The following is a 27,589-nucleotide window of genomic DNA, read 5'->3' on the forward strand; positions in this document are numbered from 1 at the left end:
CCCCAGTCCCTTCCCAGACACCCGATGATTCCCCAAAACCCCTCAGAGTCAAGCCCTCAGCCTTCCTTGGTCCTTTCCCCTGCCCTGACAGCAGCAGCTTCCGTGTGCTGTCCCAAGGCTGCTCCTTTCAACTGCTGGCACAGACAGGGCCCAGCTGTGCCAGCTGCTGTCCCATCCTGCGCTCAGGACAAGGGACGGGGCAGCCCAAAGAGCATCCCTGTTGCTGGAGTAAGCCCAGACCCTCAGGCAGAGGGGATCTGCCAGTCCCTGTAACAGCCTGTTGGTCACATCATTGTGCTGGGCTGTCAGAGACCCTGCTCTGCCCCTCTCTGAGATGACCCACGGCCTGAGGGAAGGACACAGGGAGCTCTGTTCACAGAAGCACATCCCAGGGCTGCATTCAGGTGGATTCCCAGGGGATGTGACTCTCAAAATGAAGTGATCTCAAGACACTGTCCTTCCTGGCCTCTCTAGAAGTAGCCGATGGCATTTGTGGTCACTCTGATTCCTCTCTCCACACACACAGTGTGAATGCTTAACTCTCTTCTTTACAGTGCAGATATGTTCATTTGATGTTCCTCCGTGGGGGATAAACAATCCTTATGAGGTGGAGAGAGAGACCAGCGCTGGGAACGGTGATTGCAAGGGACTGGTCTGTGATGAGAGCACTGGGGCCCCTGCTCAAGGGGCCCCAGAAAACAGGGTCACAGACAAGACTATTTTGGTCACTGTTGGTCCTTCAAGAGTATTCATGGAGGCCTGGCTGTGGAAGGGACAGGGTTGTGTGCCCCCATCCTGTACAGTCACCAACTTCAGCTCTTCAGTGGTGCTTTATGCAGCAGGAACCTTCCTGGAGGTTGTTCTTGGCAGCAACTTTGAAAGAACACTTGAGTCTTCAGGCGCTGCCCTGAGGAGATCCCCTTTCCTTTTGGAGCTCAGTTCTGTCCCAGCAGTGCCTGTCCCTGCCTGCATTGCAGGAATGACACACAGCAGAACTGTGACCAAGGAAGGCCCAGCACAGGGAGGGTGCGGCTGGGAGAGGCCAGGGCATTCAGGACAGTGTCACCCTGAGCCAGCTGTGCTTTGATTAATGAAGAATCCTCATCCGTATGCAATTTTGGGAGTCGGGCTGGCAGTTCTGAGGCAGGTCTGGAAAAAGGAAACAACAGCCCTTATCCTAAATAAAGGAAGCCTGGAAGCTTTTGCTTTCTGGTGTAGTTGGTGGTGCAGCCTGGGCACTCCATGGGCAGCAAGAGCTTTCTGGTGTGGTACTTTTGTCTGGGAGGAATCTTTGTCCGTATGGAATTTTGGGAGTCAAACCGGCAGGTTGAGCGCAGGGCTGCAAAAAGCAAACAACAGCTCTTATCCCCAGGAAAGGAAGCCTGGAAGCTTTGGCTTTGTGGTGCAGTTGGTGGGCCAGCTGGGGCACTCGATGGGCAACAAGACCTTTCTGGTGTGGTACTTTTGTCTGGGAGGAATCTTTGTCTGTGTTCAATTTTGGGAGTCGGGCTGGCAGTTTGAGCGCAGGGCTGAAAAAAGAACACAACGGGCCTTCTCCCCAGGAAAGGAAGCCTAGAAGGTTCGGTTTTCTGGTTCAGTTTGTCGGCCAGCCAGGGGCACTCAATGGGCAGCAAGAGCTTCCTGATGTGGAACCTTTTGTCTGAAAGGAATCTTTGTCCGTATTTAGTTTTGGGTTTCGGGCTGGCAGTGTCAACGCAGGGCTGAAAAAGTAAACACTAGACCTTCTCCCAGGAAAGAAAGCCTGGAAGTTTGGCCTTCTGGTGAATTTGGTGGGCTAGCCTGGACACTCGATGGGCAGCATTAGCTTCCTGGTGTGGCACCTTTTGTCTGGGAGGAATCTTCATCTGTATGCAATTTTGGGCATTGGGCTGGCAGTTTGAGCGCACAGCTAAAGAAAGCAAACAATAGTCCTTCTCCCCAGGAAAGGATACCTGGAAGCTTTAGCTTTCTGGTGCAGTTGGTCGGCCAGCCAGGGCACTCGATGGGCAGCATGAGCTTTCTGGTGTAGCCCCTTTGGTCTGGGAGGTATCTTCATCCCCATGCAGGGCAAAGCTGAAAAAAGGAAACAACAGCCCTTTTTCCTGGGAAATAAAACCTGGAAGCCTTGGTGTTCTGGTGCAGTTGGTGGGCCAGCCTGGGCACTCCATGGGTAGCAAAAGCTTTCCATCCTGGAAGCTTTGATCAAAGAAGGATCTTCGTCCCTATTCAATTGTGGGAGTCGGGTTGGCTGTTCTGAGGCAGGTCTGGAAAAAGCAAACAACAGGTCTTATCCTAAATAAAGGATGTTTGATGTTTTTGCTTTCTGACGCAGTCGGTGGGCCAGCTCTGGCACTCCATGGGCAGCTAGAGCTTTCTGGTGTGGCACCTTTGATCTCAGAGGTATCTTTGTCCCTATGGAGGGTAGGGCTGAAAAAAGGAAACAACAGCTCTTTTCTTGGGAAATAAAACCTGGAAGCCTTGGCATTCTGGTGCATTTGGTGGGCCAGCCTGAGCACTCCATGGGTAGCAAAAGCTTTCCATCCTGGAAGCTTTGATCAAGGAAGAATCTTCATCCATATTCAATTTTGTGAGCTGGGCTGGCCGTTCTGAGGCAGTTCTGGAATAAGCAAACAACAGCTCTTATCCTAAATAAAAGAGGTTGGAAGGATTTGTTTTCTGTGCAGTTGGTGGGCCAGCCCAGGCACTCCTTAAGCAGCAAGAGCTTTCTGGTGTGGTACCTTTGATCTGGGAGGAATCTTCATCCCTATGCAGGGCAAAGCTGAAAAAAGGAAACAACAGCCCTTTTTCCAGGGACATAAACCTTGGAAGACTTGGCTTTCTGCTGCAGTTCTTGGGCCAGCCTGAGACCTTCATGGTAACAAAAGCTTTCTGTCCTGGAACCTTTGATCAAGAAAGAATCTTCATCCGTATGCAATTTTGGGAGTCGGGCTGGCAGTTCTGAGGCAGATCTGGAAACATCAAACAACAGCCCTTATCCTAAATAAATGAAGCCTGGAAGCACTGGCTTACTGGTGCAGTTGGTGGTGCAGCCTGAGCATTCTGTGGGCAGCAAGAGCTTCCTGGTGTGGCACTTTTATCTGGGAGGAATCTTCGTCCATATGCAATTTTGAGAGTCGGGCTGGCAGTTTGAGCACAGGGCTGGAAAAAGAACAAACAGGCCTTCTCCCCAGGAAAGGAAGTATAGAAGGTTCGGCTTTCTGGTTCAGTTTGTTGGCCAACCTTGGCACTCGATGGACAGCAAGAGCTTCCTGATGTGGCACCTTTTTTCTGAAAGGAATCTTCATCCGTATTCAATTTGGGGAGTCTGGCTGGCAGTGACAACACAGGGCATACCTTCCAGGTTTTCTTTCCTGAGCATAAGGGCTATTGTTTCCTGTTTTGAACCGTGCCTCTCAACTGCCAACATGACTCCCAAAACTGCATACAAACAGATTCCTCCCAGTCTAAAGTTACCAGCACAGCAAGCGCTTGCTGCACATGGAGTGCCCAGAATGACACACCAGCTGCACCACAAAGCCAAAGCTTCCAGGCTTTCTTTCTCGGCGATAAGGGCTGTTTTTTCCTTTTTTCAGACCTGCCTCCCAACTGCCAGCCTGACTCCCAAAATTGCATATGGACAAAGATTCCCCCAGAAGAAAGGTACATGGAGAGAAAGCTCTTGCTGCCCATGGAGTCCCCAGGCTAACTCAAACTGCTCCACAAAGCCAAAGCTTCCAGGCTTTCTTTCCTGGGGATAAGGGCTGGTGTTTCCAGTTTTCAGCCCTGCCTCCCAACTGCCAGCCCGACTCCCAAAATTGCATACAGACGAGGACTCCTCCCACACCAAAGTTGCCAGCACAGAAAGTTCTTGCAGCCCATGGAGTGCCCAGAATGACACACCAGCTGCACCACAAAGCAAAAGCTTCCAGGCTTTCATTCTCTGGATAAGGGCTGTTGTTTCCTGTTTTCAGACCTGCCTCCCAACTGACAGCCCGACTCCCAAAATTGCATACAAAGATTCTTCCCACACCAAAGGTGCCAGCACAGAAAGCTCTTGCTCCCCATGGATTCCCCAGGATGACAAACCAACTGCACCACAATCCAAAGCTTCCAGGCTTTTTTTCCTGGTGATTAGGGCTGTTGTTTCCTATTTTCAGACCTGCCTCCCAACTGACAGCCCGACTCCCAAAATTGCATACGGACGAAGATTCCTCCCAGACTAAAGGTGCCAGCACAGAAAGCTCTTGCTGCCCATGGAGTCTCCAGGCTGGCCGATCAACTGCACTACAAAGCCAGAACTCCCAGGTTTTCTTTTGTGGCGATAAAGGCTGTTGTTTCCTCTTTTCAGATCTGCCTCCCAACTGCCAGCCCGACTCCCAAAATTGCATATGGACGAAGATTCCCCCCAGACTAAAGTTGCCAGAACTGAAAGCTCTTCCTGCCAATGGAGTCTCCACGGTGACAAACCAACTGCAACACAAAGGAAAAGCTTCCAGGATTTCTTTTTGGGGAATAAGGTCTGTGTTTTCCTGTTTTCAGCCCTGTCTCGCAATTGACAGCCCAGTTCCCAAAATTGCATACAAACAAAGATTCCTCTCACAGCAAAGGTGCCAGCACAGATAGCCCTTGCTGACAATAGCGTGCCCAGGCTGACCCACCAAGTACACCAGAAAGGCAAAGTTTCCAGGCTTTCTTTAGTGGGGAAATGGCTGTTGTATTCTTTTTTCAGATCTGCCTCTCAACTGACAGCCTGACTCCCAAAATTGCATATGGATTAAGATTCCTTCTAGAACCAAGGTGCCAGCACAGAAATCTCTTGCTGCTCATGGAGTGCCCAGGCTGGCCCACAAACTGCACCACAAAGCCAAAGCTTCCAGGCTTTCTTTCCTGCTGATAAGGGCTGTTGTTTCCTGTTTCCAGCCCTGCCTCACAAAATTGCATATGGACGAAGATTCCTCCGAGGTAAAAAGTGCCACACCAGGAAAATTTTGCTGCCCATCAAGTGCCCAGGCTGGCCCACCAACTGCACCAGAAAGCCAAAGGTTACAGGTTTTCTTTTCTGTGGAGAATGGCTGTTTTTGCTTTTTTCAGCTCTCTGATGAAACTGCCAGATGGAGTCCTAAAATTGAATACGGATGAAGATTCATCCCAGATAAAATCTGGCAGGACCAAAAGCTCTTGCTGCCCATGGAGTGCCCAGGCTGGCCCACCAACTGCACCGGAAAGCCAAAGCTTCCAAGCTTCCTTTCCTGGGGAGAAGGGCTGTTGTGTGCTGTTTTCAGACCTACCTCAGAACTGCCAACCCTGCTCTCAAAATTGAATACAAACGAAGATTCTTCCTTGATCAAAGCTTCCTGGACGGAAAGCTTTTGCTACCTATGGATTGTCAAGGCTGGCACACCAACTGCAAAAGAAAGCCAAATGTTCCAGGCTTCCTTTCATGGGGAGAAATGCTTTTTTCAACCTTGTGATGAATCTGCCAGATGGAGTCCTAAAATTGCATATGGGCAAAGATTCCTTCCAGGTCAAAGGTGCCAGGACAGAAAGCTCTTGCTGCACATGGAGTGCCCAGGCTGGCACACCAACTGCACCAGAAAGGTAAAGTTTCCAGGCTTTCTTTCCTGGGGAGAAGGGCTGTTTTTGCTTTTTTCAACCCTGTGATGAATCTGCCAGATGGAGTCCTAAAATTGCATACAGATGAATATGCCTCCCAGACCAAAGCTGCCAGGACCGAAAGCTCTTGCTCCCCATGGAGTGCCTGGGCTGTCCCACCAACTGCACCAGAAAGCAAAACTCTAACCCTAACCATAAATCCTAACCCTAATTTTAACCCTAACCCTAACCTCAAATACTAACCCCTAACCCTAAATCCTAACCCTACCCTAACAGAAACCCTAACTCTAAACCTAACCCTAAACCTAACACTAAATCTTAACCGTAACCCAAACCTTAACATCAACCCTAACTTTAACCCTAACCCTAAACCTAACACTAAATTCTAACCCTAACCGTAACCCAAACCCTAACTTTAACCCTAACCCTAAACCTAACACTAAATTCTAACCCTAACCGTAACCCAAACCCTAACCGTAATCCTAATCCTAACCCTAAACCTAACACTAAATCCTAACCATAACCCTAACTCTAACCCTGAACCTAACCGCAACTATTACCCTAACCCTAACATCAACCCTAATCCTAACCATAAATCCTAACGCTAACCTGAAGCGAACCCTAACCTTAAAGTCTAATCCTAACACTAACAAACTCTAACCCTAACCCCAACCCTAACACTAAGGCCAATTCTAACCCTAGCCCTACCCAAAACCCTAAATCCTAAACCTAACCCCAATCCCAAGCGTAACCCTAACCCTAACCCAAAACCCTAACTCTATACCTAATCCTAAACCTAACACCAAAACCTAACTGTAACTTTAACCCTAACCCTAAACCTAACCCCAACTATAAACCTAACCATAACCCTAACATCAACCCTAATTCAAACCCTAACGCTAACCCTAAATCCTAACCCTAACACTAACATCAACCCTAGTCCTAAGCCTAACCCTTACAATAACCCTAACCCTAACCATAAACCCTAACCCTAAATCCTAACTCTAAACCTAATCCTAAATCCTAACCCTAAACCTAATCCTCAATCCTAATCCTAACCCCAATCCTAACCCTAACCCTAAACCGTAACCCTAACCTGAATCCAAACACCTAACTCTAAACCTAACCCTAAACCTACTACTAAATCTTAACCATAACCCAAACCCTAGCCCTGACCCTAACCCCAAGTATAACCCTAACCCTAACATCAACCTTAACTCTAACCCTAACCTAACCCTAACCCTAAATCCTAACCCTAACCCTAAACCTAACCCTAAATCCTAATCCTAACCCCAATCCTAACCCTAACTCTAACCCTAAATCCTAAACCTAACCGTAACCCTAAACCTAACCGTAACCCTAACCCTAACCCAAAACTCTCTTCCACTCTCGCACATCTGAGTTGCTAACCATAAAGAGCCCAGCAGCTGAGACCCTGTAAAATGTCCTAACCTGCCTGACCATCCTATTAAGTTTAGATAAGGGGCAGAGTTGCTTTGTAAGCTTAAGAGGGGCCTCCAACACTCAAGGCTGTGAAACAACTCATTAGAAGCAAGAAGATACAATAATTTAGGGACTAGGATCAAGAGATATGTGCTAAAGCCAGGAAAAGGACTGTAAGTGCAAAAAAGGGACGCCAGATGGCAGTAAAGACCGTGTAAGAATTCCAGCTTTTCTCTGCAAATTTCCCTGGGAGAAGTGGAGCTGAAAAATTTTCACCAGACAAAAACACTGCAAGAGAGACAGAACGAGATAGCTGGGAAAGCTGAGAAGGGAAGTGGAAGGCACCAGCCTTAAACTGCACACCTCCAAGGACCACATATTGCATGTTTTCCTCAGCTCCATGTAACCTGAAGCACTTTTGGGCTGGCAGAGTTCAGAGTGTCCACTACAAGCTCCTGCACAATAAAACCGGCAAGGCCAAAAGTCGCTGAATTCGCCCTTCTCCTTGCAGCCTTTCAAATCTGCACTACACCCTGGGACTAGGCACTTTCCTTCTCACATAGATGGACTCTCACCTTCTCTTCCACTCTCACAGATCTCACTTGCTAACCGAAAAGATTCCAGCAGCTGAGCCCATGCGAAATAGCCTAGAAGGAGAATTCACAGCTGATTTTACTCTTCCCCTGAAACCTAAGAACTACACCAAGCTCATGACTGCATTGCACTTCTCACCTCTTCCTACCAGCAAAACTCTCAATCTCACAGCCTAGATGGAAAGCAAGCAGTTTCAGACTACAGCTCAAAAAGAGAAGCGTGCCAAGAGAGGCTTTGGGTGACCTACCCTTTCTAATTGCAAACTTCTAGGCACTCCCAGTTGAGTGGTAAGCAGTTTCCCCTTGCATCCTTTCAACTGTCACACCCCACACAGCACTACACCTTCTACTCAGCTGCAAGGAGAAGGGTTAATCCAGCAATGGGTTTGGGCCTGGCTGGTTTTACTGTGCAGGAGCTGTAGTGGACGCTCTGAACTCTGCCAGCCCAAAAGTGCTTCAGGTTACATGGAGCTGAGGAAAACGTGCAGCACAATCTTGGGGGTGTGCAGTTAAGGCTGGTGCCTTCCACTTCCCTTCTCAGCTCTCCCAGCTATCTCATTCTATCTCTCTTGCAGTGTTCTTGTCTGGCAAAAATTTTTCAGCTCCACTTCTCCCAGGGAAATTTGCAGAGAAAAGCTGGAATTCTTACACGGTCTTTACTGCCATCTGGCGTCCTTTTTTTGCACTTACAGTCCTTTTCGTTGGTCTTAGTAGCACACATCTCTTGATCTTAGTCCATAAATTACTGTTGTATCTTTTCTCTTCCAGTGAATAGTTTCACAGCCTTGAATGCTGGATGCTGATTGGTTAATACTTTCAAGCTTTAAAACTTATCTAAAGTTTATAGGATTCTCCAGCAGGTTAGGACATTTTGCATGGGCTCAGCTGCTGGACTCTATGGTTCCCAAGACAGATCCGCGAGAGTGGAAGAGGACAGTGCATATATGTGAGAAGGAAAGTGCCTAGCCCCAGGGTGTAGTGTGGATTTGAAAGGCTGCAAGGAGAAGGGTGAATCCAGCACCTGGTTTTGTCCTGGCCCACTTTACTGGGAGGGAGCTGTAGAGGACACTCTGGACTCTGCCAGCCTTAAAGTGCTTCAGGGAACAGCTAACTGAGAAGACAGTGCAGTGCAGGTTGGTGTCTGTACAGTTGAAAGGCTGCAAGTGGAAAGGGGCTGCCACTCCATTGTGAGTGCATAGAAGTTTGGAATTAGAAGGGGTAGGTCACCAAAAGCTTTCTCTCTTGGTACACTTCCCATATGGTGCATTCTTCTCAGCTAGATGTACCCTGAAGGGTACATGTCATCCAGACTTCTTTTAGAGACTGCAAACTCCTGGACAGTATTGAAAATGCTACCCTTATTTGGCAAACTGTCTTACAAAAACTATGATAACCCACTTTGAGATTACCTGGCACGCTGCTAACTCAGCTGTAGAGGTGCTTGTCCATTGCCCTCTCGACAGTGTCTAGGAGGGCTTATATTCAGACAGGCAAATTTGAAATTAACTAGATGCAACAGGCCCTGTGCTTGACTCCCTGATTGTTTCCCTGTGCTGGGAGACTATCATTAAGATACTGAGTAATTGTGTAGAGATACAGGCTGGACACAGCCAGATGAAGCCATGGGCAGGAAGCTGTACAGGGACCTGACAGTTCATGTGCACACTGCCATGCCTGCTAATATGTCATTGCAGCCCTCTGTTACTCTGGATGGTGGAAGAGCTGCCTGTACCACACATGCACAACATTCATATTTATGAAAAAGGAACTGACCTATTTTCCCTAATGGTTTGTTTGATTATCTGTTAAGAAAGAGGTGGAGTAACTAATTAGCACAACATAGTTGGCACGAAAATCTGTTTACTTCCTCATTGGGATTTGAACCTACAAAGACAATTACCTTTCTAATACTGCCAGATGGACATCCCTACCAGAGAAAATCAGACTCAGCTCTCTCTCAAGAAGGCCATGGCCACACTTAACCTGGGCATAAGATTTATGACAACACTCCAGAGTCACATAGAGGAGCCAGAGGTCACATTCAAGAGAAACACAAGTTTGCTCCATATCACAGGAAAAGAAGATTGTGCTCTTTCAATGACAAGCCAGTATTGGCCTTTTTCAGATCACAAACCAAGGCTAGAGGCTGTATTTATGGATCTGTCATTGGCATCTTTTTCAACCCTGATAGTATTCAGATAATCTATAAAATTTCTCCCTGTATCATCAGGCCAGAACTCTTTCTCTTGTGAAAAACATATCTTCCCAGAATACCTCTAATCAAACTTTCTGCAGAGGTATCTATCATAGGTTTGAAAAGAGATGTCGGAATTTTTTCCCTAGTGTCCCGTTTTTCCCGTTCCCCCCCGCGCTCCCCATCTGTTTCTTCCGGGATGGGGGGAGTCCGGGAGGGAGTGGGGGACGGAGCGAAGCTGCACGCGCTTGGCAGCGCAGGAGCAGGGGAAGGGGGAGGTTCCCCAGGGAAGCGCGGTTGCTGGGGGAGCATGCCTCGAGAGGCTCTTTGTTTGGAGGTTTTTTTTGGTTTTGGATGGCCGACCGGACAGAGCGGGGAGCCCGGTTTCGGCTGACTCCTTCTCTTTTCCTGAGAGGAAATTTTTTTTCCCACGGGACACCTCGCAGAAAACGACTGAGAGAGAAAGACCGACCTATCTCAGAGCGAGGTATTCTGCCTTCGGGACTACCTGTGGGAAAAAGGACTCCTTCATTGCTGACTGTGAAACCATCGGCTGCTGGCTGCTGCGGGCACACAAGGCTACGAGCAGCTGTTGAACTGCCGGGACCGGTCTTTCCTTCCCCCACCTTCCCTCCCCCCCCGCCGGGTTGCCACGGGTTTCTCTCCCCCCACCTGGGGAATTGGGACTTTGTATTGTTTCTTCTGAAAGTTTTTGATTGCACCATTTGTTGTTTATTCAGCTTTTGTTAATAAAAAGCTGTTCTTTTCCTTTTCCACACTTCCACCTGAAGTTTCTTGATTTCTAAGTTGTAATCTTGTTAAACTATGACAGTATCCATGTATGTGATGCAGCTGCAGAACACACTACTAGAAATTTGATTAGGAATAAATGCAACAGATGCAGCACCAGGCATCAATACAGGAAATAAAGCAAAGATATACATCAGAAAAGTCAGAGTTTTAATGATAAATTAACAGGTAAGAAAGATAATAAAGAATCCATGTGTTCTGTTTGACATATCTTTTCCACATCAGATTCTTAGTCTTCAATTAGATGGAAGCTATCATGGGAAAAAAGTGTGAGCTTTAGCACTTCAGCATCCACCAGCAGTATCAGTCTGAAAGCAAAGTTCGGGATTTCATTCTTGGTACCACTTGTTAGCAAGTTTTTCTGATCAGCTAATGGCTTCTTTTCTCTCATTCAGAATAAGCATCTGTGGAGCACCCAACACAATCTTCAGAAGTGATGCATCACCACTCATGTTCTGTGGCACTTTTCAAGCCACACAATCAACTTTTTGTATGAGAATGGCTTTACATTTCCAATTCAGCTTTGATCTTCAGTCCACTCACAGGACAGCTCACACAACAGATACATTACTGGTTTATATATCATTAAAACAAAGTTGCCCATGTCCTGAAATTCCTTACAGATTTACAAGTCCACTTTCAAAAAAAAGCAAGCTGCTTTGTCACTTTGGCTGTGAATCAAGTTTACAGTTTTCTTTCACTTTAAAACTCCAACCACTCTGTCATATAAATACAGTTTGATGGAGAAATCTCACCACCTTCATGACAATCATCAAAAACCTGCAAAGGAAAGCCCTGTGTCAGCAGAGTAATTACTTTGTTAGATAGTGCTCACATGTTTTCTGCTTCTTCCCCAGTAGGAAAGCATTAGTCTAACACAGGCCAAAATCTAGCCAGCTCTGAGGAAGAAGAGCAAAACAGATCCCCCCATAGTAAATCCTGCAAACAGACATGCTGGCAAGTTTTACCTACCTACACTCCAGGGCGGAGAGACCAAAAGCTGGACAGAAATAAGCTAGCTTGTGAAAAACATCGGCACACTTGGGATCAGAAATATAATTTGGAACGGGCTACATTTGACAGCATTCTTTCACATACTGTCCAGTAAAGAGACTGGATGTAAGTAGGAAATACCCTGGTAGACCAGGTGCTTTAGACCAACTAAAGAACCTTCCTCTTACACCATAGCTAAGGCATCATGGGTAACTCTTAAGCACAGCTGGCTTAGAAAACCATGAGGCTCGCTCATGGGCAGAACCTTGCAATGGCCATTTGCAGGACTGTATTCAAGATCTGCATGCACACATCTAACTATACACAGAATTAGCTACTCACAGGGCAGAGTCCACAGGGTGTCCTGACTAATCCAGTGGGTTGTATGAGAGGACTAACGGCTCTGTACAACTTCATCTGTCCATCCACACTGCCTACTGTCCCTTCCTTTGCAGCAATAATCGTCATCTCCACTTTTCCATCATATATCAGCGTATTTAAAATAGTTTCAATGTCTTCCATTGACAACTCTACCTAAGAAACAATATGTAAAAGAAATATTAGGAAAGATGGATGCCAGTAAGTCCTGCAAGGAGAAAATAAGCAAACACCATGAGTAACAAATCCTTAGAATTCTAACCTAGCTCAGAAAAAGGCACCATTCTTACTTGGGAACTTTATGGGATTGTGCAGATGCAAAAATAAAAGCAAATACTAATACTACCTCCTACCTACCAAGCACTTATGAATTGCACTAGCCTTGGTTTACTGAAAAGAACTTCACTATGCATCTGAAGTGTCTACATCATCCTAGCATGATACAGTTCCAGTTTTGCAGGAAAATAATTGTGAAAGAAGAAAAAGACAAGACTGCTGAAGATACACTTATTGATGGTGACCAATAATTGTGAAGGTTTTTTTCCCCTCCTTTTCTTTTTCTCTCCCCTAAAACTCCTTGAAATGCACAGGTAAACTTCAGAGAAATGATAAAATATAAACAAGCTGAGACGATTAACAAGGACGTGAATGCTAATTCTTTTATACATCTTTGAAAACCCAGATGTACAAGCTATCCTGAAATCCTATGCATCAGTGATCCTCCCCAAAAAGCAATAAAGCTTCAAAGCTCACCTCCACTAAACTGTAGGGTTCTAAGGCACTTACAAGACCTTCACATAATCTGCAGTACCCAACTCCCATAGCAAGTCATGCACTGACAATTTGAACTGTAATAAGATTAATCTGTTCTGACCTTACTGATTCCCAGTTCACAGATGTATTTCCACACCTCATGCGATGAGGCGAATGAACTGTTTCGCTGTATCATGGGGTTCTGTTTGCTTTCTCGAGCTGCCTCTGCCTGAGAAAAAAAGCAAAGATTAGTTATAGTCAGTACTCACTGCCAAGAGCCTCCTTCATGGTTCAGTTTCAGGCAGACTAAAGTATAAAAGTTGATTTCCAAACCATTTCTGGGACATGTTTAGCATTTAAAGCCATATCCTTAAGACTGATGTATATGAGACAATGCAGTGCACAATCAAATATAATTTTATACTAAATGACACAAAATTTACACTGCGGTTGGATTAATATGAAGGAATATCAGCATTTGGCATTTTGTTGACAAAAATAAAATTTCTGCTGTACCTAGTGCCAGTTAAAACATATTTTAATGGAATAGACAAATGCTGCAAACTGCAGACATATTTAATGAACAGCAGGCTTCTCCTGCAGTTAGACTAGGGACAATTGTCTTCTAAGCAGAGCTAGCTGATTTGTCTTCTACCCTCTCAGAAATGAGGAGCTTTGCAGGAAACACAGTGACTTTTGCTAGATTTTTTGGTCCTGTGTACCTTGGTGCCTAGTTTGTCATTGGACGTCAGCGATAAAAGGCTTCACTCCTTGGACAGGTTATAAGAATATCCATCATTAATATGCAACACCATCACATGTGCTGTGACAAAAAATAATAGTCCAGTACAGATTGCCAATCTAGCTGCAATAATGGCTAACACCTATGGAAAATTTAAGCCTTGTTTGGTACCAGTTTTATAAAGAAAATAATTACTTGCACAACACAAATGGAAGGTGGCTCAAATATTGACACTCACCTTACTTTGGAGAAATTTAAAACACTGCTGATTTAACACCTCCACAAATTCAGACTCAAAGTCTTGGTCGCTGTACCAAGCGCCACCAGTCACTGACCGGTCAGGCTGCAGGTTATACAGCATATAGACCTTCTTCTTGGATGCCTGTTAGAGAAAAGGGTACAGCTCTCAACAGGTGAAAGTATTCCTCGAGAAAGGAAAATCTAAGCAGATAATTCATTACTCCTATACCTCAGGCACAGAAATTCAGCTGACTCAAGCTATCCTTAACATGTTTGACCCTCTGGTAAAAGAGAGATAAAGAGACAATCACCACATTTCGATTCCCAATCATTTTATAACATAGTGTTAGAGGAGAGAACCCTGCTAACAATATGGACACAATACAAACCTCACAGAAGATCTGAGTTTAATTTTACTCTATTGACTCTAATCCCTTTCTGCAGTCAAAGGAGAGCAGGAAAGTGTCCTTAGAAGACAGCAAAGACAAATGTAATGGAGAAGCTTTTGATTGTTTTGATTGAACCCATGCACAGATGACAAGGATTTATGTGATTAAACCCTGCAGCTAATGTTAGCCCTTGTGAGCCCACTCTTTCCTGCCACACCTAGACGGGGGGAATGGGAATGAATCCTGCTTCAGTCCTGAGAGTAGCAGTCAGTTAAAGGACAACGGTTATCCAAAAGTTGTCCAAAGAATTACTCAACAACTAAAGCATTTTCAGCAGTGTTACATCCCCTGAATGATTAGATAAAGCCAGCATCCCTCAAAAGAACATGAAAAAGCTACTGCTTTTCTCTGTCCAACTTCTCTATTTCCATCTGGTTTACCAGACCCCACAACAAAACAGAATCTCTGCTGAAAACTAGAAAAATGTCCAAAGAACAGGCTAACACAAATGATTTGTAAATAGGCAGGTAAGGAAGAACAGGATACTGCATAAGTATTGTAACAGTGTGATAAACATAGAAAAGGATAAGCCCTACTCTGGTACGTGGACTGTTTGCAATAGGAAAGTAGCTGGAACTTGAATAACTGCAACAAAGTAGAGGAACCAAGACTGAAACAGAATCAAATGTCTTGGAAATTGTTTGAAGTAAACAATACAAATCCAGTATGAACCAGATAACTGAAGGAAGTTTCAGGAGATCCAGAGGAACCTTGCAAAGCCACTTGCAGCTAGGTAACTGTATCACTAGTGTGGCTGAGTTTGCTTCAATATCAGAAATACCTAATTGTGCAACAGCAACATTGGAACCAATTGAGAAAGAGTAATTATGGACAGGTTGCTTATTTGGGTGGAGACTGAGTGGAGAAAGGAGGAAAGAGTGGTAGAAAAGAGAGTTAACAAACACAAGAAGAGAATAAGGTGTAAAAGTCAGATCAAGAGAGGGCAGGATAAGCAGACAGCAGGACTGTGGATGCATACAGACAGCAGAGAAGCTGACCTGTGGACTCAAGCCCACTGGGATGCTGGTGGAAACCCAGCAGGCTCTGCCCTAGGTTTATGTCCTAAAGACCAGGTATGGGAGTGCAGGGGAAAACAGTGACAGAACTGTAGATTAGCAACAAGCAGTGCAAGGAGGTTTGTGAAGGGTAGCAGAACTGTAACAACAGTTGTGTGCAACAAAGAACTGAGAGAACTAAAACTCCAATTTGATTGTAATGGCATATAATTAATAGTGGGGAAGAGTGACAGAATTGTATATTAATAGTGATGTTTATTAACAGTATATTTGTTATTTAATAAACATTATAGCCTCTCATATCTGTTGCACCTCAAACCTGCACACTAAAGGCAGAGTCAAACACTGGTGCACAGTGAAAGAGCTGGAGGTAGGATGAGGTTTCTCTGCTCCCAGTCCTCTCTTAAAATCATACAAAAGAATGCAGCAAGTGTTTGAAATTGTTTTTAAAAAGTCACAAAATACTCACTGCCACAGATTTAACTGCTTTAATTAGTTTCTTGCTTTCCAAATTTTTCAGTATCTTGTTGATCTCTGTTAAAGGCAAATTACTTTTGTATCTAATGTCCCTGCTCCAAATACCTGTTTAAAAACAGAGAAATGAACAGAAAATAAATAGACAGAACCATTTGTTTCTGTACATACTCGCAAACCAAAAGCCACAACACTGCTTAACTCACTTGCCTACCACAGGATGTATCCTTGATCCCTATCACTCCCAGCAGAAGGGAGGGAACTGACAGAGGGGATTTGGACAAAACAAACAAGTGAAAAAAGCAAGACATACATATCACAACCACCATACTGTCCTCTTGCCCTTTACCTCTCCTCCCAGAGCACTTACAAGCAGACTCCATTCACTGCCAACATGAATGCACCACAGAAAAGCTCTTACTGACTAGTACTTCTTTGTAACTAACTAGTGTTTGCTTCAACAAAAATACGACAACTAGTTCTACCTTCTGACTCTCAACCACAGTGTGCAATGAACGCTAAGAAAGCCCTGTCATTAGCAGTGGTTTCTGCCAGCAGGACACCTGTTAAATCCTGGTTCTGCATTTTCTTTTAAGTAGGGAGTGTTCTGCAGATACTTTGGCTTGACAGTCCCACAGATAACTTGCAATTCTTATTCCAAGTCTTCTAAAAGAGCCCCTCCCAAAAGTCAACCAGGACAGGTTATTTTAACAGAGAAACATGTCACCTTCTCTTTTGTTTTTAAAAAAGCAGATATATGGAACATTAGCTACAGATCAGGTATGGGGACTCAAAGTTTTATATTTGTATTGTATTGGAAGCATTTACAAATTTGGATAGGAATGGTTCCATAAGCAAACAGAGTTAGTACCATTCACAGTCGTAATTTAAACTACCTTTGTTGCCTGCATCTTCTATAATTTGGTAAACCAGCTTCTCTTGATTGTCAGAGCCTTTCATTTTACTGTAAAAAAAGACATATCAAGATTTTTGAAAGGTCCAAAATTTGAAAGAAAATGGAGATTTTTTTTAAAACTACAAACAAGTACTATAAAACCCAAAAAACAATGCACAAAAAAACCCTCTATACAGTAAGCCAGCCATTGACAAATATAATACATGACAGTAAACCTCTCTGGATCAAGTCAAGCTTGCCAGTGAGAAGCCACAGAAAAAAGAGAAAGAAAAATGAAAGAATATGAAAGAAAAAAAAGTGACTAAGCAGGAATCACTCAACTTGCCATAACAATGGGGAACTTGGGGTCACATACTAACACAACTTCAGAAAGTCAAACACAGCACGAAACAGAATTTAAGATAATCTGCCTCTAGACAGAACATCTTCAGAAGGATAGTAGAATGCTCCTAACTCTAGAACATGCCTTTTCACTGGTCCAAGAAAGCATAAACTCAGCAATCCTTTTCTAAAGCATTTGAAAGAAAGGATGATACACCTGCACTAAGGATAATTTTGAAGCATATTTCCTTCCAGAAGTATGTCTAGGCATCTTTTACTTAGGTTTACATAGCCATTGCAAGACATGGTTTGGAGGTACATTTTAATAAATCAAAGAGCATGAGTTCAAGTGGCCTCCTGGGACAGCTGTAAATATCAGTGCTGATCCTGTAACACGAGCAGTTAGGAAGTTCACAGAACCCCAGTTAGCAGAAGGTTTGGTCAGGCTTCAGCTGGGTTTCACCTGAGCGTATACATACATATGTCTGCAGAGATCACTTTGCTGTCATTTAGACCAGGAACTCTGCTAGGAAGTTAGAGCTATAGTCCCATGGCACCTTCTGCTCAGTAGAGAACACTACACCTAAAACAGATTTCAGGGTGAGCTCAGGGGAGTTAAATGTACCCTCCTGAAACAAGCAGTTATGTTCTGTGACATCCATGTGACAGAATCCACATTACACTGCTGACTGACTTCTCAGATATGCTGCATGAGTTGCAGAATTGTGTTCCAAATATATTTATCCAGCAAACACAAGCTTACCTCGCATTTTGAGAATCTTTGATTCTATACAGGAGACCTGCATTGCTCCTGAGAAGGTCCAGTTGCCCCTAGGAGAGATGGGCACAACACATTTACTTTTCTTCAAAGAGCTTGTTTCAGAAGGTGGCAAAGGATATTCTTAAATTCTAAAATAAAAAACTTATTTAATGTCAACTAAATAATAAAGAAAGAAAACTAACATTTCTAACTACTGGAAACAATAATAGCCTTGAGAATATTTTCTCCCTACAAGTACAATAATACTCTTGAGGATCTTTTTTTTACTTGACATGTATCCACTCATCATCAGCTATCAGAAATAACAAATAGTTCCTGACCCTTCCCACAACATCTATGCACTTCCTATTACTTCTCCTAACTTTCATACGGTAGGAGGGATATCAAGTTCTTGTGTACTTTACTCTCACTTTCCAACAAAACACTCATTTGCATGGCAATCCAAAAATCACAATGGAGTTCTACTGCATAAGCTTTGCTACTGGAACTTGGAATTGTTCAAAGTTCTACTTTTTACTAAGTGGACATCACTGGAAAGCTGCCAACTAGGATAGGCAGTGACTCTCAGAAGCAAGTTAAGGGCATCTCTCACACACAGAAAAATTCTTCTGCTCTGGACACTTGTGCCTAGGCCAGGAAAATCCTTATTTCCTATTTTGAAGAGGCAAGCAATTAGACAAGCCTAAGAGAGTAACCCTGTCATGGCTAGGCTTCGCGAACGAAGATTTGGGAAGGCTCTATCCACATTTGCTACAGGCACGCTGGTGGCTTATGAGGCCAATACGCGACAGACATATCCGATTGCAAAAGGCACAACAGAAAGACTCCTTAGATGGTGTATTCTGCAATACACGGTTCTTTCTGCGTTGCCTTTTTTCCTCGAGAGTGATCCTGCGTGTGTTCTCGAAGGAGACAGCTGCGTTACAGATGGCGTGTCTCCAGGCCTCCCGATTTGAGGCCAGAGTAGACCCGTTATGGTGATCAATATGGCCAAGGCTGAGATGTTGTTTCAGGGAGTCCTTGTATCTTTTCTTCGGGGCTCCTCTCATGCGGTAGCCAGTGGCAAGTTCAACATAGAGCAGGATCTTAGGGAGGCGGTGGTCCTTCATCCTTGAGACGTGCCCTGCCCATCGCAGTTGCGTTCTCAGTAACATGGCCTCAATACCTGTGACAGCTGCTTGCTCTAGAACAGATGTATTGGTCATATAATCTGACCAGTGGATGTTTAAGATTGAACGGAGGCATATACTATTATTATGCAACCCTGTATAACAGCATTAATTAACATTTTTCATTGCCAGCTGATCCTTTCCTACAGTTACAATCTTGTTTCTTAGAGATTTACATTACCTGGCTGATTGAAGCTTACACTTCAGCGCTCTGCTACAGATGAGGTACTTGAAGATTAAATCAAAGTACCAGATGCTTATTAAGGCTGAGCTCTCACTGCCATTTACCCCCACATCTGAAGTACTTTCTAGATCTTCCCACATACTCCCCACTTCTAAGCATCAATTTTAAACAAATTCCAAAGCCTTAACTATCTTTGAAGCCTCATTATGAAATCTGGACAGCCCTTTCAAAGTTATTGAACACACTCAGTAATATCTATAACAAAACTCATTTATTACAGAAAGACAAAAAAGAGAAAGATTACTTCCAGTGATACCTAGTATGGATCATAGGATCAAAGTGAAGAAATTTCTTCAGCTAGTAAAAAAAGCAAACCCAAACAAAACAACAAAAGCCAACCACCACACCTTGCTCAGTTTGGATACTTTCCACTATCCTTTCTAAGAAGCAAGTTCCCCTCTTTTTCAAAGTGCTCTCTGGACTGCACCACTCCGACTGTTTTATTTCCTGACTCCACATGCTCAGGAAGCAGCTAGGTATGGAACCAAAAGGAACCTTGATCTTTTAAAGAGCCTGAACATTTAGCTGCTACTCAAGTTTACACCACATTGACCCAACAAGACTGAACAGCTACTCTCTATTCTTGAACACTTGGCCGGAGTAGCCGAGTGTGATCCTTGCTCCTATCTTAGGCTGACTCCTGATACAGTAAAGAGAAATGCCCAGTGAGGCAAGGGAAATTTACAGAAAATACAAAAAAATTCCTTGACATGTTTCACCTGCATGTTATCAGAGTAATCCACAACCTTGGGATTTTGTGAGGGGTTCAGAGAAGACATATAAGAGCATGGGCTAACATCCATCCTTTTCTCTCCAGCTAATTCATTCTCGATCATTAATGGGCCTTGTGGTTATCACCCGTGGCCATCTTTCCACCTGATGAACCCTGAACTATACTTGCACCCAACTGGTACTCTAGACCATTGTAACACATTTTGCTTTACAAAGTAACACATAGTGAAAAGACCAAAAAACTCTAAACACATCAAAAAACCCAAATGTCGTACTTCTCAGTGTTAGCTTCCTCACCCAGTGATCCACATCGATATACACCTCCATGTTAACTTTGTATTGCAGACTAGAAAGAGTCAGTTGAGGCACACCTTAATTAACTTTAGCAATCATTAGTGCTTATGGCTACCAAAAGTAAACTATGGCAACTGTATATCATAGCAAATGCTGCTAAATCCAGTGGGATCAATCTGCTAGCCCTGCCCAACATGCAGACCGTACGTACAGAGTATGTATGTACGTGCTCTGGGTTGGCTGAGATAGAGTGAGGAAGGTGAGATCCCCCTACCATGGAGAGCAGCCTGTTGATGGCCACAGCTCGCTGCTGGGCTTCCATGTGAGGCATGTCATTCTGGATCACCTGGTCTGTGATACCATGAGGGAATTGGTGGCACAGCTCAATAATCCTGCGGGAGGAGAAAAGTGAGTTTAAAGTCATGTTCTGTTGCACCTGAAACCAAACTCAAGTATTAGAGTCAGGATGGAAGAGAGTGACAAGAAAAAATCAGGGCAAAAGTATCCAGCGACTGTTTCTTGGTCATGTCTCTTGAGGGAACCCAGCATCTACTCCCTTGTGCTGACAAATATAAACCTGCCCCAGCTGCTGGACCAACTACCTCTGCTCTTGCTGACAACACTGAGTGTGGTGCTCTATTTTACTTTTGTGTTGTTTTCATTATTAACAACATGGATTTAAAGCTCCCTGTATGTTTTATTATACAAAAGGTTCCAATGGAAAGGAACTGGTGACTAATCAGAGAAGGCAAATAGTGATGAAATACCTTTAAGAAAAAAAAAATTCATGTAAAAAAACCACAATTCCCTTTTCCAAGACCAGAAAAAACACCAAGGCAGCCAAAGGTGACCTGACCCCGTCTCCCAGTGCCACCTAAGCATCTCTCAGCACGAAACTCTCAGTACCTCAAACAACTGCAACCCTCTTCTTCAGCACCTATTTCCTGACCAGACTCAGGCCTCGAACCACAGCTCCCAGGCCCTGAACAACACCCCTCAAGGCACCGGCACGCCCCACGCCTGTCTCCCCCACACCAAAACAAGTCTCCCTGGCCCCTTGCGGGCCTTCACACACCCCTACTGCGTCCTGCCTCTCCTCTCGCCCGGCAGCCTCTCCATCTGCCACGAGAGAGCCCCCCAGGGCCGCCCGCCCCGCACCTGCTCTCGACATCCATGGGGTCGGGCACCTCCGGCTTTACCTTCACCTCCGCCATGGCGCGGCCGGCCTGGCGCGGCGAGATGACGTTTGAGACGGGCAACGGAGGGGAGCGCAACGACCAATGGGAGCCGGGAGAGGCCGGCGCGCGGCGGCCGTGGAAACGGGACGGCGGCGGGGCCGGGCGGGTGAGTGGGGCTGGCACGGCGGGGAGGCAGCGGGGCTGGCACAGCAGGGATGGAGCGGGGCCGGCACGGCGGGGAGGTAGCGGGGCTGGCACAGCAGGGATGGAGCGGGGCCGGCACGGCGGGGAGGTAGCGGGGCTGGCACAGCAGGGATGGAGCGGGGCCGGCACGGCGGGGAGGTAGCGGGGCTGGCACAGCAGGGATGGAGCCGGGCGGGGGACCAGGCTGGGCCGGGAGGGGACGGAAAGCGGGGCCTGGCCGCCCTGTGGCGGGAGCCGGGCGCGCTGGGGATGCCGCTGGGACCGTGCGTCTCCCGCCAGGGATGCGGTCCCAGGAGGCTGAAACAGAGCACAGCGTGCCTTGGTCCAGGTGTGCCAAGAGCAGGCGGGGCCTTGAGGGAAAACCTATCAGCTCCCTCGGGGCAGGTAAAGATCTGATCCGCCCGTAGTTGGTGAGTGGATGTCAAGAGGATGGAGCCAGGCTCTTCTCGGTGGTGTATCACCTGAACATGAGGAAGAACAACTTTGCCCGTGCGGGTGATCGAGCACAGATCAGAGAGGCTGTGGAGTCTCCCTCACAGTACTCATCTCAAGTTTTGTTCACAGTTCTGCAACAGAATGAGTTGGAAGTAGGATGTTGCCCCTTTTCAGTGTGAAAATCATGCAAATATTAATGACAAATAACAGTTTAAAGAATCCAGTGTTCTCTCTTAAGAGAAAAAAACGAGGACAAGAGATCATGTTAAAAGACTGTTTCTCAGTGCATTCTTCTGTGTAGGAAAATTATTATCTGCCTTTTTATTTTTCTATTTTAAAGATTGCTGTTGAGAAAAATGACAGCTGGCTCTGTCTCAGTTCCTCAGGTCATACCACTTCGAATCCCTCTTCCAGGGAAGGCTAAACATGAAATAGACACAAATACTCTCGTAGAAATAAAATCAGGTACGAATAAGAGTCTTTATTTCTGTGGTCATTTGAATTGTTTAGCCTCTATACTTTTCTTCATGTTTGATTATGATTTTTATGAGTGTGCATTTCATTAAGGAACTTACAAAATTAACCAACAGCTTTTGATGTGCCAAATATACTTGCATGTAATTTTATGCATTCAAGTAATATTACCAACATACAAGTTATATGTGTTAGCAGTCTTAATTGCTTCCAAGGTCGAAGTTTTAAGCTGTTACATTTTGCTTTGACTGCAAAAACAGTGCTTGAAAATATCATGTGCCAGGCTCACCCCCAATGTTTTCCTTACGTGTTTTAAAATGTCACCTTTCACCATGGCAGAAAATATCTTTTCTGTCATTGGAATGGATAAGCTGCTGTAATGTTTTCATACAAAACCATTGCCCAGCTACTTTGATATAAGAAATGTTGCTTATAATGAAATTGTGTCTATTGAGTAACTGATATTTCATGGCAGAAAGAGTTTTGGTCCCAAACATTCAGTCATTTATGGAACTGCTCTATTTTGTTTATGTGACAAAAATCAAGCACAGTAGTGAGTACTCTGGAGTGCAGAGCTTGTTTTTCCAAGGTTGAATACAGTTTGAATAATTACTTTCTCTGTTTCAGATACACCTGAAGTCTCTATTTATTACACTTTAGATGGAAGTAAACCAGAACTCATTAGGAAACCTGGCTATGGAGAGTGTAACACTTTTAAGTATAAGGGTCCTATCATATTACCAGTTGGGAAAATAGTGGTCAAGGCACTAGCAGTTACAAAGTAAGTAACTTATTTATTTTAGTCCTGTTTTGGCAAGGGCCAGATATCTCAGTCATAGCTTGTAGCCATGTTGTTTAAGGCACTCCGTGAGAAATGCCCCTTTCCACAGCCAGTTTGCAATTGAAATGATCTTTAGGAATTGCATTGACATTCCATTCTCATAATACTATTTATCCACCAAGTGTTTGTGTGGTTGAATTATCTCTCTGGTGTTTATCTCCTGGGCTGTGGGTGTGGGCCAATGATCCATAGAGGCTGTGGGTGAGAAGCTAATACTTAGTGCTCATCCTTTTGAGTGTGGTCATCGGAAACACCAGAGGAACCAGTATGGTGTTTTCTGGGCTCATCCAGTGTTTCAATGGATTTATAGAAGCTGGTCGTTCCAGGAACTTGCATAGTTTCTCCCAAAGGAGTACAGAATGCCAAACCTCATAGCTTAAGTACAATGTTGGGTAAGGTGAATACATAGAAACAATACATAGAAAGAAAATTGCATTTTGCTGCACAGCCACTGACTTTGTCCAAACTAGCTTCATACTTAGAGACAGAGAGAGGACACATAAATTCTCTGTCTGGACTGTGTTGCATTATCTTTTATTTCCAACAGAGTAGAAACTCCCACTCCACTTGGAGATTTGTGCTTGCTGTTCCCTGTTGTTAGCACCTGCAGGTAGCCTTCATTTGTGTTTGCGCTGGAATATAACAACATTATATTCCCTGTGCAGGGACATGCAAAACCTAGGCCTATGTGTATTTTCTTTTTATCACTACCTAGATTAACACTTGTTTCCAGTATGTTTTTATCCTGAGTGGTTTGCACATTTACAGCAATTTCAATGATACTGTTGTAATTTAACATGTATTAGCGAATTGAAGATTTTTTATTACCTAAATATTGCCCAGGATTATACTTAATCAACTGAAGTAGTAACTGGCAACCTTGGAAAAGATGTTCAGCCAGATGAGCCATGTTAATCAGTGGCTCGTTGCTGCACATGGGTTTGTGAACATTGATTTTCAGGGACTGCAGGAAGAGTACAGTCGTAACAAAGGTGTTTCTGGTAGAGTACAAGCAACCAAACATCCTTGTTTCTGTTGAAGATGATGACAAGAATTTTCTAAAAGATATAGCCGCACGGGTAAGTTTTAGCAATTGTAACCCCTTATGTGAATATAAAATATTATATATATGTTACTTAGAGATTAAACTGTCTATACTATTAATATATTTATTTTCTCTGTCTGCCCATCTTTGCTGCTTTGGTCCTTTTTGTAATATTAAAATTTCAAGGGGACACTTTTTTTCCCCAGTGGTATTTTATGAACAATTCACATCAAATGTTTTAAAAATACATTTATAATAGGAGTTTTTCAAATGCTTGCATTGAAAATAAATAGCTTAAATATATAGCAAGAGAGGATTTGAGCAAAAGCAAAAATTTCGTCTGGAATTCAAATGGAATTACCTTTTAGAATAAGGAAGGTGGAATGTTTACTACAAAATCAAGGAAGAATGGACTGAATGTGGAAATCAAGCCCGCCTGGGGTGAAACACCCCAAGACTTTCAAGGTATAGTATTACTTCATAAAACTGAGATAGTCTTCTGTTTTAGCAGAAAATAGTGTAACCTTTTCCTCTTGTATCAGATAGGTAATTTTAAAACCATCTCAGAGGACAAAACATCCTCTGCTCAACACTGCAAATAGAGCAAAACTTACCTTCCATACATTTCACATTACTTCTTAAAAACTTATTAAAATGTCATTAATTTCTCAGCAACATAACAAGGCCCAAGTCTGTATTTCTCTTTGTGCCAGAAAATGATGTTAAATTGGTGGGATTACAAATCCTTTACAGAGTTCTTTACTATGTTTGCTTGCAGTAAGATTCCAAAATAAAATACAAAGCACAAATTAGAGTTTAACCCAGATTTTCACAGTAGATAAAGTCTTTTATTTCATGGCAATGGCAATGGGACTGTTTAAGAGCAGGGAATTGTACTACTGTTTACTCATTAATTTACTTTTAGGAGCTGGAGTTTTTCTGAGCATGAAGGAAGGAATAAAACTGTAAATAAAGAAAAATACAAAAGTAGGCTTTTTCAGAGAGACATGATTTTTCTTCTGGTTCAGTTTCCTGTAATTCCGTGCAGCTTATTTGAACCCAAAATCTGGATGTCAGATACATTTTTTAATATGCTTAGCGAGAGTATGTAATATTCATGTTAAGATATATATTACTGCATGAAGTGAATGACAGTGGAATAACAGAATTGTAATTTTAATCTTGGAAACAGAAAGAAAGACTTCTCATAGATCCCTCCAAGGACCACAGCTCCTTGCCAGTCATTTGGGAACAACAGGGTACAGAAAAGAATCTGTCTCAGCACCACCAACAGAATCATTACAGGTAAGCAAAGGGGTGCTGAAGAAAACTGTGTAAGACTGTCATCAGGACAGAGGTCTAAAAAAATGAAGATATGAAGATTTGTGATTTCTCAGATCTCTCAGCCTTTGTCTGTATTTTACAGTCCTGATTTAAATTTAATGGTAATGACATACTAGAATAGGAATACCCAAAGCAGTTTACAGTTATCAGTATAGACAAAACCAGGCAAAGAAAATTAACATTCCTACTAATTCTTTTCTGCTATGTTACTGAATGTGCAATTAGCAAATACCTACTGCTGTATGTTGTCAAGTTAATATTTGAAACTCAATATTCAGTAGTGCTGTCATGAAAGTAAATAGCAAGAGATTGATTTATTTTTATTGGAAGAAGCTCTGGGTCCTTAAGGCAGTTAACGGGGGAATCGAGTACTGTTGATGCTCCTTAAAGCAGTGCATTTCAGTGCACTGTTTCCTGTTGTTTCAAATAGCATCTTCAGCTGATTCTGCTACTTTTATATGTATTTTGCAAATATTTGCTTCTAAGGGCTAAAGAAGTAACTTCATTTCAGTTTGCAAGTTCTTCTGCAGTGACAAACCAGAAAAGCTTAGCAAGCACACAAGTGTCAAGGATCCAGAGGGAAACAGATTTCCTTAAGTAAGTGACTTCTCCTTTTAACATATTTGTCCTTTGGAAAGTGTCTGAACCTTTTGCAAGCAAGTTGGTAATACTGTGGGCCTCTATAAACATTAGGAAAGCAAAGACAGACACTGGCTCATAACTGAATAATATAATCTAGGTAAGGCCTTCTCTTAAATGTCGTTTTATTTACATTTTACCATACACAGTTATCAACTGTCTTATCATCTCTTAAAAAAAATTTCTAAGACCTGTAGAGTCAGAGGATAAACTATCTTTTCAAATTATACTACAGCCTTACTGCTGCAGGTGAAAACTGCTCACTGGAGTAGTCTCACAGAATAGTAATGCTTATCAGTATTGGAAGGGTTCTGTGATCTACATCAGTGGTTCCCCATGCTGCAGCAGTGAGGCCTGATACAGACTGCATGTCAGGAGACCTGTTTACCTCACATGTTTACCTCCTCATGGTGAGGAAGAAAGTATGAAATTCCATAGCAGCCAGAGAGCTTTCTACTCTGCAAAGCTGTTTAGAATTCAGAACTTCATATCATGAATGCTGGGGTATGGTCTGGTAGACCACCACAGCTTGGAAACCACAACTGAGAAATCAGTGGCCTAAGTCCTGTCACAACAAGTTCCAGATTATTAATTATTATGCAGCAGTGCAATACTAAAACAAGCTCAGCTAGTTTGGTCTTATTTTCAGATGTGCACACTGTTCTGCACCTCGCCTGTCTAATCCGTTGGCTCACTTCTGTCAGAAATGTGGATCTCCTATCCCACCTGTGCCGGTACATCGCTTCCCACTCCCTGAAGGAAGGCAGGTCAGCAAAATGTCGTAACAATCAACACATCATCTTTGGAGTAAACAACATCCTCTGCAAGTTACACACTCAGTGCTGGCAAACCTGTTACTTAGTCGCACTTTCATTTGGAAGTTCTGTTCTAATTGTTTTGTTCTGCTCAATACCTTTAGCAGTAGAGCTGATGAAACTCTCAAATTTTGAGCAAAATTAACCATAGATTTCTTCAAGTGCCATGTTTTTTAATAGGGAAAACAATGAAAAAGTAAATTGTGTTTTATTTGCCTGTGTCGAATATGTGTCTTATTCCAATGCTAACTAGTGCAGTTAGCTAATAACTAGTGCTTATGTCATAGCTTTAGAAGATCGATCTAATATTCCTGAAACCTTAAACAGTGGCATGTGTGGGCATATGTAAGAGCACCAAGTTTTTGCAGTGGTGCCTGTAACTGTCTTCCCTAAGCCCCTCCCAGGAGATAATAACCTGATCTAACAAGTCAATGGTGTGTCTCCTTTCCTATATCATCA

General features: G+C 43.7%; 2 protein-coding genes across 4 annotated transcripts in view; one reads left to right on the forward strand and one right to left on the reverse strand.

Moving 5' to 3' along the window:
- Positions 1-10,782: 10,782 nt before the first annotated feature.
- On the reverse strand, positions 10,783-21,405 carry POLR3F (RNA polymerase III subunit F). Of its 3 annotated transcripts, none has more exons than XM_017835387.1 (9): positions 21,355-21,405; positions 20,430-20,547; positions 17,699-17,766; positions 16,595-16,662; positions 15,694-15,806; positions 13,758-13,901; positions 12,899-13,006; positions 11,989-12,180; positions 10,783-11,433 (listed from the first exon to the last, which is right to left on the reverse strand). In XM_017835387.1, exons 2-9 carry the CDS (start codon positions 20,484-20,486, stop codon positions 11,356-11,358), a joined length of 828 nt encoding a protein of 275 aa, XP_017690876.1. In that variant the 5' UTR covers positions 20,487-20,547; positions 21,355-21,405; the 3' UTR covers positions 10,783-11,355. The 3 variants fall into 3 exon arrangements, with proteins under 3 accessions (XP_017690876.1, XP_017690875.1, XP_017690874.1); XM_017835386.1 differs by having other exon boundaries at positions 21,314-21,398; XM_017835385.1 differs by lacking the exon at positions 21,355-21,405 and adding an exon at positions 21,259-21,341.
- A 51-nt stretch (positions 21,406-21,456) lies between these two features.
- DZANK1 (double zinc ribbon and ankyrin repeat domains 1) overlaps positions 21,457-27,589 on the forward strand; it is a 29,317-nt gene continuing 23,184 nt past the window's right edge. Inside the window, 8 exon segments of the mRNA XM_017835336.1 lie at positions 21,457-21,499; positions 22,313-22,437; positions 23,074-23,227; positions 24,249-24,366; positions 24,701-24,797; positions 25,525-25,637; positions 26,188-26,273; positions 26,965-27,082. Of these exon segments, the coding sequence (XP_017690825.1) occupies positions 22,329-22,437; positions 23,074-23,227; positions 24,249-24,366; positions 24,701-24,797; positions 25,525-25,637; positions 26,188-26,273; positions 26,965-27,082 (795 nt within the window). The 5' untranslated portion in view covers positions 21,457-21,499; positions 22,313-22,328.

This window comes from Lepidothrix coronata, unplaced genomic scaffold, assembly GCF_001604755.1.
Source record: "Lepidothrix coronata isolate B3197 unplaced genomic scaffold, Lepidothrix_coronata-1.0 Scaffold255, whole genome shotgun sequence".
NCBI classification, from domain to species: domain Eukaryota; kingdom Metazoa; phylum Chordata; class Aves; order Passeriformes; family Pipridae; genus Lepidothrix; species Lepidothrix coronata.